Source organism: Callorhinus ursinus, unplaced genomic scaffold, assembly GCF_003265705.2.
Source record: "Callorhinus ursinus isolate GAN/ISIS: 27379988/994484 unplaced genomic scaffold, GSC_fseal_2.0 scaffold5, whole genome shotgun sequence".
In the NCBI taxonomy this organism is placed as follows: domain Eukaryota; kingdom Metazoa; phylum Chordata; class Mammalia; order Carnivora; family Otariidae; genus Callorhinus; species Callorhinus ursinus.
In genome coordinates, this window is record NW_027397067.1 from 44,561,994 (window position 1) to 44,574,135 (window position 12,142).

General features: G+C 44.0%; 1 protein-coding gene across 3 annotated transcripts in view; it reads left to right on the plus strand.

Annotated features, from left to right (window-relative positions):
- Window positions 1-12,142, plus strand: part of MATN2 (matrilin 2) — a 129,942-nt gene that overhangs the window by 62,902 nt on the left and 54,898 nt on the right. For all 3 annotated transcript variants that reach the window (XM_025870890.2, XM_073893007.1, XM_025870889.2), the window contains exon 5: window positions 3,162-3,284. In XM_025870890.2, the coding sequence (XP_025726675.1) occupies window positions 3,162-3,284 (123 nt within the window). The remainder of the gene's footprint in view (window positions 1-3,161; window positions 3,285-12,142) is intronic.

Below are 12,142 nucleotides of genomic sequence, written 5' to 3' on the forward strand. Positions count from 1 at the left end.
GAGGCAGAGCTGGGGCAGAGAAGGGAGACCTAGCTGGTGAAGCTCTGGCCCCCCACTTTGGAGATGGCCTTGGGATTTGGGGGTGCATGTTGTTCCAGTGTGCTGGGGTGACCTTTTCCAGCCACGAGGCTTTTAGGCAGGCGCTTTCGCCTCCCCATTAGGGAGCTTAGAGTCTAGCAAGGGAGACACAGTAAATAGACGGCAGTATAGATGCCTGTGTAATTAACATTGTGATCCATGCCAAGGGGAGAGGGGCAGGGGTGCACCAACAGCTGATAGGGGAGGCAGAAACCTCTGGCTCCGAAGAACAATAGAAGGTCCTCCTATCACAAGGTTAATTTTTCCATCAATGCGCAAGCAAATCAGAGCTATTTCAGCATGGAATTCAAAAAACTACCACTATTCCCAAACAAAGCAGTGATTTTTTTTTTTAAGATTTTATTTATTTGACAGAGAGAGACACAGCGAGAGAGGGAACACAAGCAAGGGGAGTAGGAGAGGGAGAAGCAAGCTTCCCGCTGAGCAGGGAGCCCGATGTGGGGCTCGATCCCAGGACCCTGGGATCATGACCTGAGCTGAAGGCAGACACTTAACGACTGAGCCACCCAGACACCCCCAAAGTGCTGATTTTTATTTAACATCTAGAGGTCCTCTAAGTTTCATCAGAGCTGAAGAAACTGCCAGATCCGCCTTTTGATGCATTTCACTGAAGGGTAATAAAGCTATGGGGGCTGGGAGAAGCACCGAATTTCGGGTTCCCATTATCCCTCCAAGCCTCCTCTACCTGGTGACCCCCACTCATGGCTCATGACTTCTGTCAAATGGCACCTCTTCCAGGAAGACCTCTCCAGGTTGGCTGGGCTCAGAGGCTCCTTCCTCTGGGCTCCACTCTAGCACTCGCACATTTATCGGGTGGTACCAGAAAGACCTGATCATGTCTGTCTGCCTCACTGGAATGTGAGCTGATCTTACTCAGTGATTTCCCAGAGCCTAGCACACTGTCCTCACGCATGTAGTTGGTGCTCCATAAGTGTTCATCTGCTGAAAGTACAGTGACAAAAGCCCATACCCCCTGTCTCCCAATAGGGATGTTCCTAGACTCCTAAAAATACTACAAAAGGACAACCCAGGTAGAATCACGCTCTCTCCCTTTTGACGGATTTTACCCTGACTGGTCTGGCTTGCCTGCTGAATGGGATTGATTTCTCAGCCTGCCTTCCAGCCCTCTGTCCCCTGGGGTCAGCTGTCCTTCCCATCTTCCCTCCTGCCACTTCCCTTGGAATTCCCAGCATGGAATTCAGCTATCAGTCCTATCCCATTTTCCTCACTTCTGCACATGTACTCACACTGTTCCCTCAGCCCAGAGTGCCTTTCTCCTTCTGCATTCTCTCACGCTTACCTGCCAACCTTTTCCAGTCCACCCTTGACTATGGGGCTAGTTTGTTCTACCTCAGGACCTTTGCATTTGCTATTCTTTCAATCAGAAATGCTCTTCCTAGAGCGTCACATTACTAATCCTTAGAATACAAGCTGGGTGACAGCAGGAACCCTTTTGTCTCTTTGGTTCACCCCTGTATCCCCAGTGCCTGGGGCAAAGGAGGTACTTCATTTATTGAATAAATGAAGAGATCCTATGATTCAGATTTTTCTTAGATCTCTGGCTCAGGCTTATAACTGTAGGTTTTTATCATTAATTATTCACTATGACTTTTACATGAGCTCAAGTCTTTTCTGGTTATTGGTGTTTTTCTTCTATCTATATCCACTGAAAATCTCAGTTGGAGTTCCCAATTGGAAATCTAAGATAATAAATATACTGGTAAGAGATAGAAGAATTTGCCTCTATAATTTTCTTCATCTACTTTATTGATTTGGGAGTGAAAATACATCTTTTAGCACTTGAAAGCCAGAGTCCCTATTTGTACAATCTTAGACATAAACATTTTTTAATGTAATGATGCAGATTTTATTTTTAAAAATTATTTAGTGCATTTAATAGAGGTGATGAATAAATCAGCTTTTATCTTTTCATCAATTTAATATTTTATATTTATCTAAAAGCATAATAAACAATAAAACTCAATGACACCGGAGATTACATTAAAGTGTAGCCATTGGATTCAGAGATCAATCAAGCTTTCTAGTTAATTGAGTTTCTATCATAGCTTTCATAGTGATAACTTTTAACCAGAGAAAACTCTTCTTAATATATTTGATCTCTTTAATGCTCTTTGGTTTTCTCCAGCTTTAATGGTAAAGTCACTGGAAGAGCTAGTTATGAAACCAAGCCATTTTCCTTGCTGAGAAATAACGTCATCACGTCAGCCTGTTTCTTGCAAAGGAGAGACTGAGTCAGTGATGGATTGAAAATGCCTTTAACCTTTTCATCCTCTGATATATTTTTAGTTCCCTTGTGGTGAATGTATTCTGTGAGTGCATTTTCACATTGCATTTGCGTGAAGAGCCAGGGCTCAGCGTATAATAAATATGTGACTCAAAGAGGCCCGCTAATAACCATATATCCATTTCTCCCTAGTAATCTTTGTTACCTCTACCTAACCTCCTTTGGCTTCATATTTTCCTCGTTTGTTACTGGCGTGAAGAAATAGAGCCCAAGGAGGATTTCTAAAGATCGTTCTGGTAGACAAATGGAATGAGGAGAAATATCTTCCAAAGGGACAGATGCAGAATTGGGACCTGCCATGTTTTGGGTGGAGTAGCAGTTCTTTTCATGGTGCTCCCTCTCAGCTTCCCCATCTGCAGAATGTCAATGACTGTGCCAGACTGGAGTTACAAAGCATTTTCGTTCTCGAAAAACAGGAATGGTACTCGATGCAGACAAGTGGAAATGCTTGCTCGTGATAACACAGGAGCCATCAGAATGTTTCAGAGCACTTTCATGAACATGAAGAAAATACAAAACTGATGTTAATTTGAGATTAGTCATTGCATTTCCCAGAGGTGAATAATTCCAACTTTGAAAGCTATGTTTTTCTTTATACATAGAAATGCATCAAAAGGTTAATAGTGGTTGCCTTTGGATGGTAGGATTACAGTTATTTAATATGTTAAAAGGGATTTTAACAAGGGCTTGTTGCCTGGCCGTGTGCTGAGGGTCATCTCCCTCAGAGCTGTGTTCTAATGGCACGACTCTGCCCCAGTCCAGGATCTGTGTGCGGCGGAGGACCACGGCTGTGAGCAGCTCTGTGTGAATGTTCTGGGCTCCTTTGTCTGCCAGTGCTACAGCGGCTTCACACTGGCCGAGGACGGGAAAAGATGTGTGGGTGAGTACTCCCCTGCCTGGTTTAATGAGGAAGGACAAGTTGAGCGCAGTGTTGCGGGGCGGGGGGAGGGGCTCCCACGAATCCAACTGCTCTCCTCTGAGTTTCAACAAAGTGCTCCGTTCCTTGGTCTAATTGTTGGTCAGAATTTGAACTCTGAAGACTTCGTTGATGGCTGAGGCTAACATGTTCTCATTCAAGGTCCTCAGCAAAAGGCAGATTTCTGATCATCTATGTAAATATGATGGTCCCTTTATATACTGCATCCCTTGAAAAGGACTGAGTGGATTTTCATCAAATTCGGAGGCAGTTTGGGATGGCCTGACTGCAGTATAGCTCATGTGCTGTTCCTGAGATTCCCTTGCTGATGGGCAAGGTTGCTGAGTGACACCTCAAAGATGGAGGCAGCCTTCCTGCTAAGTATGGATCTGCTAGCAATGGGCCCCGAGTGACCACCAGGGATGAGAGCCCAGCTGTCTGCAAGAAGATACCATTGTCAAAGGAAAGGGACAGTTGCCTCAAATGCAAGCCCAGGGAAGAAGTTTTAAGGGCAGTGCTTGGAATTTCAGGCACCCACTTGCAATCAGTTGAGTGGCTTCCCACTTGGGCAACTCCACCTTCTGTGACCTGGTGGGAGGTAGGAGAGGTGGGGGTGGCATCTGATTTCTTCAGTGAAGGATGATGGCTCCCCCCCGGCACCTGGAGAGCAGGCCAGCAGGTCCCTCATGCCACCTCCCTGTGTGCCTGCAAAGCACCTTAAGCTCACACGGTCTTATTCATTCTTCCTCCAACAAACAGTGCCTGGCAAGCAGTAGGTGTCTGATTAACTGAACACAGTACTTCTAAGGCAAAAAAACCTGGAGGCAAAGGAAGGGAAAGGACTCAACTGACATCAGAGCCGGAACCTACTGATTCTAAATCCTGCATTTTCTCTTCCATATCCTATTGTTTTCTGGGGGATATGTTGTTATGTCTTGTTCTGTCTTGCTTCCCACAGTGAATGATTATTATATTGCACACAGAATTTACATTTTCCAGCACACTTTGATTCTTAGATAAGGAAGCAGAAAGAAAAAGCAACAAAACAAAAGTATAGGTGGCATCTTCTTCGCAGGTGAGAATCAAGTGGCTTTGTTTGCTTGTTTTTACACATGATGGGAAGAAAACTGCCCTCATCAGATGTCCACAAGTGGAATTGGTCTCCTAAGCCGTAGAGGTTTTATTTATTTTTTTCTTAATCTGCTGGTGGTGACAGTGATAGGTAGCAAGTTACCACATCCACCAGCATGGGCAAAAAAACCCCAACATGCTTCATTCATTTTTATTATACAAGTAATATACTTGCATTGAGGATGAGGATTAAACAGATGAGCACTGGGTGATTTATGCAACTGATGAATTGTTGAACACTACATCTGAAACTAATAGTGTACTGCGTGTTGGATAATAGAATTTAAATTTAAAAAAGGATTAAGTAGATGAGAAAAATCACTATTAATAGTTTGTTGTATTTTCGGCCAGACTTTTCCCCATACACACATCTAATTCAAGGGGCTCCTGGGCAGCTCAGTCGGTTAAGCGTCTGACTCTTGATTTTGGCTCAAGTCATGATCTCAGGGTTGTGAGATGGAACCCCTCGGTGCAGAGCCTGCTTGAGATTCTCTCTCTGTCTCTCTCGCTCTCTCTGCCTCTCCGCCTCTCCCCCCACTCATGCACCTGCTCTAAATAAATAAATAAATAAATAAATAAATAAATAAATAAAATCTTTTTAAAAACTTATAAAAATATCTAATTCGAAACATTTTGTTAATGTTGAACAAAATGAGGTCATACTATTTATTTTGTCTAACCTATATTTTTTCCCTTACCAATAGTTCAGTGGGTAGAAACTTTGGGTGCTGTTGGGTCAGAAGGAAATCGGGCTATTGGGAATAAGGCCAGTGGATAAGCTTCAGGAAAAAGGGCGAGGGTGTCTGATTAATTGGGTGAGGGAAGGAGCAGGGAAGGTCCAGAGCTTGTGTGGGCAACAAGGAATAGATGGGGCAGGGGCAGTAGGGGCTGTGGCTGGGGCAGGAGGCCTGCCCTGGGCCTTGGGAAACTGGAGGGTGGTGAGGAACCCAGTTTTCTGAGTGTTGCCAAATAATTGCCTTATCATCCCTGTGTGGTAGAGAACCTTGGTGTCTCTAAAGGTTTTGCTGTAACTTTTGGGGTTTGACATTTGTTGAAGAGCAACAAGCATGAGCATGGAAGCTATGCTTGCCAGGGAGCTGTTGTGGGCTGTGTTTATTAAAGATGGGCTTTTCTCGGGGCTCCTGGGTGGCACAGTCATTAAGCGTCTGCCTTCGGCACAGGTCACGATCCCAGGGTCCTGGGATCGAGTCCCGCATCGGGCTCCCTGCTCCTTGGGGAGCCTGCTTCTCCCTCTGCCTCTCTCTCTCTGTCTATCATGAATAAAAAAATAAAATCTTAAAAAATAAAGATGGGCATTTCTCTTGCTGCTGCTATCAGCATGCAAGGATGTCTGCCTTTCCTCAGAGTGGGTGGGAAGAATGGGAAAATGGGAGAGACTGTGTGACCCAGGCCTCATCCATCAGATGTTCCTGTCCTTATCGTCCTCAACCAAGCACCTGACCTGTTGAGGTGCTTAAGCCATGGTGGACCTTTGTTGCCAGTTGCCTTGGTTAGGGAGACTGAGCACATCTCCAGAAGGTCAAGTGCTGCTTGATGGGGCTATGCTGAGGGCAGAGCCAGTGGCAGAAGTAAGAGAGGCTATGGAAGGTCAGAGAAGAGAGTCATTCTGATGGCCAGGGTGGGGAAAATCTGGGAAAGGAAGGAAGAGTAGCCATTAGGCAAGTGTCCAAGGCAAGGGGAGACATGAAGGGCAGTAATGGTGTGGATGGGGCAGTGTTCTCAAAGTTCAAAGCCTTATCAAAGCCTTATCTCCCAAAACAGTTCAAAGCCTGTGTTGGGAGAGGCAGGCCTTGCTGCTGGGCATGGGGAGGTGAGGGGGAAACCGTTACAGGAACGCTGGACTGAAAGCTAAGACGGCAGTCTAACCTGAGGACAGCAGTCTGAAGGGGCTTGTCAAAGATGGAGACTCTGGCTGTCATACTTAAATAGGAAATTCAGAGAAGCAAAGGCTGCTAGGGACTCTGGAAGCATTCCATCAGCAACTGGTCTGGATGGCCTGTGTGTAGATGGGAACATTAAGGATATGGGGACCATAAATCCCAGTTAATCCAGCATGATCCCAGTTTATGCCTGTTGGCTCAATTCTCAACAGCCCTCCCTTTCACTTTCAAAGGGGTTCTATTCTGGGTTGATAAATTATAGGATCACCCTAGGTAAGGCCAGCCTGGCTTAAACGGTGGAAGAGACCAACTCTGTTGAAGTAGAGAGTTCCTGAAGGTGTGAAGTAGAAGATGAAACTGAAGATACCAGCTGGAAACCTAGTGTTCAGGGCTTTGAAAATCAGTCTGAAGAGTCTGGAAGAGAGACACTGAAGGGTTTCTCACTGGGAGTGACCGATGCAAAGCCTCGTTTTAGGAAACTTCGTCTCATGGTGAACTGCAGGATGGATTCTAGAAGGAAGGAAGGAAGCTGGTGAGGGATGGGAGGACCAGTTAGGAGACTCTGGCCGTCCTCAAGGAGAGGTGACAAGAGCCAGAGTTTGAGTGATGACTGAGGAGATGGAGAGGGAAGGAGTAAGGGATGAGGAGGTGATGGAAATAAAGGGGAGGAGGAAAAGTCAGAAGTCGCTCCTGAGTTGGAGCTTCCATGACGCCGACAGATCATGAGTCGTTTTAGAGAGGCTGAGTTTGAAGTTGAGGTGGGACCCCGACAAGGACGTGTCAGGAGGGAGGAGAAAAGAGCACCCCACAATGAGGGGAGGTTAGGACCAACAATGCAGCCGGGAAGCAGCGCAGCGTGTTCCTTCCCAAATTTTCATTTCCATTTAGTTTTCACTTTAAATGCGTATTTGTGTGTGTGTTTGTTTTGACCTTTAGTACAGTAAGACCTGGGCTCCAGTCCCAGTTCTGCTGCTCACTGGTCATGGGTCATTTCATTTCTGAGCCTCCATTTTCTCATCCATACTGCAGAGTAATAATACGTCCGTCATAAAGTGTTGTGGGATTAAATAAGGTAACGAGTCAAGCTTCTGATACATGCAAGGCCATTATTACCATTATTACAGTGTATATCATCATCGTCATCCTCCTCCTCCTCCTCCTGGCTATCCTGAAGTATGGAGTGAGGAGAGAGTGAAGGCCTGAGCCTTGCTGGCCTGAGCCACATGTCTGGAGGGAGCAGGAGAGACAAGTGGGGCGGGAAAAATATCCGTGAAGGAACAGCCTAAGGTGGGGGCGGGGGTGGGGGGAAGTGGGCAAAGGAATCAGAAGTCATGGAGTATGGTGGGAAAGAGAATTTCTAGGCCAGGTCAATATTAATGTCAAGCTCCAGCGAGGCCAAAGGGAACAGAACTTAGAGAAAAAGCCTCTGAGTTGAGTCACTGATTCATCTCAGCAAATATTTCCAAACTCTCTGCCAGGCACTTTGCTGGCCATTAGGGATGCAAAGATGACCAGAAGCCCACGGATAAGGATCAAGAGGGGTGGAGCAGAGGGCAGACTTCAGGGGAAGGGGGAGGTGGTGAGACATTGGGGACAGCAAATCTAAATTATTTAGTTAGAGACGTGTGGTAGAAATTCATTTACATCCAGCTACAGGTGAATGGATGCAATGGGTTTTCGGTTTCAGCACCTTCAAAGCTGTGATTCTAGCTCTTTGACTCATCCCAGAATTATGACCGTGACCTGCATGAAAACTCAATTCTTAGCCAGACTCAGGACTTTTCAAGACAGCGTTTCCATTTTTGAGTTAGAGGGACATTAAATTCTAGTGTTGGAGTCCCATTTCCCTAACTGCTCATTTCACTCTGGACAGTACTGAATTTATTTCCACATTCAGGTGATCGAGAGTGGATTCCCAACCTAGGTCTTCCCTTTGCTTTAATTGAGTTCCCTCTATTTGTAATCCATCAGCTGCCTCTAAAGCTGTGTTAATTTCCACCCAACACATGCATTTTTCAAAGACTGTTTTTCTCTATCTTTAACGGTCACTTTTCTGCTGTACTTGTTCATCTGGTGTTTACCCACTGCCCTGTCTTTGGGGTAACTTTGGTCCTGTTTGCATCTTATCTGCCTAAGCATATTGTAAACCCTTGGGGACAGAAGCCGATGATAGTACTTTTCATCTTTCACAGAGCAGACTTGCATGCTGTATGTTTCAATACATTGACTGAGGCTGAGTAATTGATCACAATCTCAAGCAGTCATGTATTTAAAAAAAAAAAACCTTGTTCCCTTGATTGCTTTTTAAATTACAAAATCAATTTTTGCATATTAAAGAAATTGTCAGAATATAGATGTGTATAAAGTCGAAACTTGAAAGCCATTCCTCTTCAGTTTCACTTCCTGCAAGTAATCACTGCTAAAAGCTTGGCTTCTCCTTTCTGCCTTTCTTCTAAGATGTCTTATGTGTAGTATTTGCTTGTCATTACCATCCAGGGTTTAACACAATGCCTGATGTGTAGTAATTACTCAATAAATGCTTGTGGAACAAGTGAATGGCATTAAGATATTTCTTAACCCCCAAATTCAATTTTATCTGAATAAAGATGCAGGGTGATAAAAACCTAATCTACATTTATTGACTATTACTAAGTCCTAACGCCTGTTTGAAATACTTCGTGTATAATTGCAACAACCCTATGGGGTAGATACTATTGTTATCACATTTTATAAGTCTCTTAATCTTTCTCTGTTTCAATGACTTTATCTGTAAATTGAGGATAACAATAATATATACCTCAAAGGATTGTTGTGAGGGTTCAATGAGTTGATATATTAAGGCATTTGCTAATATTACTACTGTCATATTGTCTGATTACATGGGCAACTGATAAACATTAGCTGAATCTGAATTTCTATATCCTTTTTATTTAAATAATTAATTTATTTATTTGAGTGAGAGAGAGAGGGAGGGAGAACGAGTGTGAGGGAGGGGAAGTGCAGAGAGGGAGGGACAGGGAGAGAGAGAATCTCAAGCACACTCTGTGCTGAGCGTGAGCCCAATGTGGGGCTTGATCTCACGACCCTGAGATCATGATCTGAGCTGAAACCAAGAGTCAGATACTTAACCGACTGAACCACCCAGGCGCCCCTGAATTTCTGTAACCTTTGTGAATTTTTGTCTTCTTATGAATGCTTGCATTTAATAGCATGTCGGATGTATGCTACATTTACAAAATCGCATCGAGGCCCATAGTCAGAACGATGGCGGCACGTAGCATGGGGATTTAGCATGGTGTTACTGCTGCCTTCAGAGCTTTGCCCCTAGATTCTCCTCTATCAGTGACCTTCAGTGAGGAAGGGATGGTTGATAATTAAGTTGGGGAAAAGGGATGGGAGGATCCATTTTTATATTGAAAGGTCAGCTTTTTAGTTCATTAGCTAACCACCCATGTTTGAAGCATGACCTCCCCCAATTCAAAGATGTTAAGTATTAGATTTCTCCCTATACTGGTTTGCTAGGGCCATAACAGAACCACAGAGTGAGTGGCTTTAACATTAGAGCTTTATTTTCTCACAGTTCTGGAAGCCAGGACTCCAAGGTCAAGGTGTCAACAGGGTTGGTTTCTTCTGAGGTTTCTCTCCTTGACTTGCAGAAGGCCTGCCTCTACATGTGGTCTTTCTTCTGGGTGCACACATCCCTGGTGCCTCTGTGTGTGTCCAGATTTCCTCGTCTTACAAGGACTCCAGTTAGACTGGATTAGGGTCCACCCCAACGGCCTCATCCTCATCAAATCACTTCTTCAAAGGTCCTACCTCCAAATACAGTCACATTCTGATTGGGTTTAGGACTTAAACATATGAATTTAGGGTGGGGAAGACCATTCAGCCCAGAACACTTCCCTATTGTTATTAAAATCAACAAGAAACTCTCTGAGTTTCAAACTCCTGCATATAGAAATCCAACTGGGCTCTCAGAGGTTTTGTGACTCTGACTCTACGTGTGTGTCTTTTGTATACTCAGCAAGTCAGCTGCTTCTACCATTTCTCTCATGATGAATTTGGTTTTTCTTACTCTGTCATCAACAAACTTTAAAATCCAAATGCTTCTCTTTGAAATATCCTATTTCTACTGATGCCATCTCCTTGCAGACTGATGCCGGCTGAGAAAACTTTGGAATATGACCAGGTTGTAAATCAGAGACCATCAATCTTAAGCTTCATTACCTTGTACCAAAGTATCGTTTATCGCTGGACACAACTGAGTGATTGTTCACCTATTAGGCAGAGACTGAACACAGCGAGACCGGCTTCTAACCCTGAGATTTTAATACTTTGTGATCTGGAGGCCCGCATTCCCTACAGCCAGGGAATTACCCTTTCTGCTCATAAAGGACAGCATATAGATATGTCAGGCAAAACAACTGAGAACAGATTTTATTGAAGGAGATGAAGACTTGGAACACAACAGGAGCATCTCTGAGTTACCCACAGGGAGCACCTCCATACATCCGCTCCCTAAACTTGGCCTCTCTTTTTACAAGTACAGTTTTGCAACCGGGGAAGTTATGCAAAGAACCCAAAGCATGTGGCAAAGGGTGTCAGAGTTGAATGGACTGGAATTCTCTTGGTCTTAAAAATCTTTTAGGTTCACAGGCTTGAAGTGGGCTCCTCCACATCTAATGTTGTACGCCTGGCCTCCTCTGCTGTCCCCAGCAGCCTGGCAGCAAGCCAGTGAGTGGCCCTCAAGTCAAGGGGGGATTGGACACCTTGGGGTTTTACAGGCCAGGGTCTTGAGGCCCAGGAATGCTTGAATCCCACCTTGCCAACCTCTCCTCTTCCCTTCATTTCCCCAGATTGCTGAGCACACAAAAAACAAAACCAGCAAGAGAATCAAAGTCCAGAGGAAACCTTCTTACCCCGTGAGCTTGGGCCTATGGTTGGCCGATTGATGGAAAGTGTCTCTGGAAGAGTGGAATCATAAAAAAACCACATATCCAAACCTATCTTAACCTTTTTGTTTTTACTTAAAACACCTAAATGTACTTTTAATAAAAATTACCTTTAATTATACTTTTGAAAAGTACTAATTTTAAGTTCATTTTTTAAATCTATGATTAAATTTTTTTTCTGGCATAAATCATACCCATAATGTACTCTCCACGATTTTCAATTTTGGTTTCTTGAAATTGAAGCAAGAATTTGAAGAATTCTGTAAAGCAGCCTAAGGGCAGAATCCTTGTAAATTTTTGTGAAAATTTCCCCACTCTTTTACATGTTTTATCCATGCCTGGTTCCACAGCAATTTTGGTTGACAAATTGCTTTAATTAGGTCTTTCCAAAGCTTTCAATTTAGTTTTTTTTTTAAACTCAATTTGTTTTAATGCTTATATTTAATTGGTTTTTATAGTATTTATAATTAAGTACAATAACATGTATAAATGGCATATATAGCCTTGGGAACAAAACCAATTTTGACTCTTTGGCAGTGGTTCTCAAATTTTAACATGCATCGGAAGCATCTGGAGGGCTTGTTAAAACACACATTCTTGGGCCCTACACCCAGCTTCTGATTCACTAAGTCTATAGTGGGGCCCGAGAATTTGCATGACCAACACGTTCTCAAGGGATGATTGTTGCAGCTGGTTCCCCACCACGTTTTGAGAACCAGTGCTTTATAAGCATGCAGTCAGGCAATAGGGAAAGTACACAGGTGTTCTGGAGCACAGGTGTTCCTCCACAGCTGCTTTATAAGCATGCAACCCAGCCACAGCTGTTCAGAAGAACAAA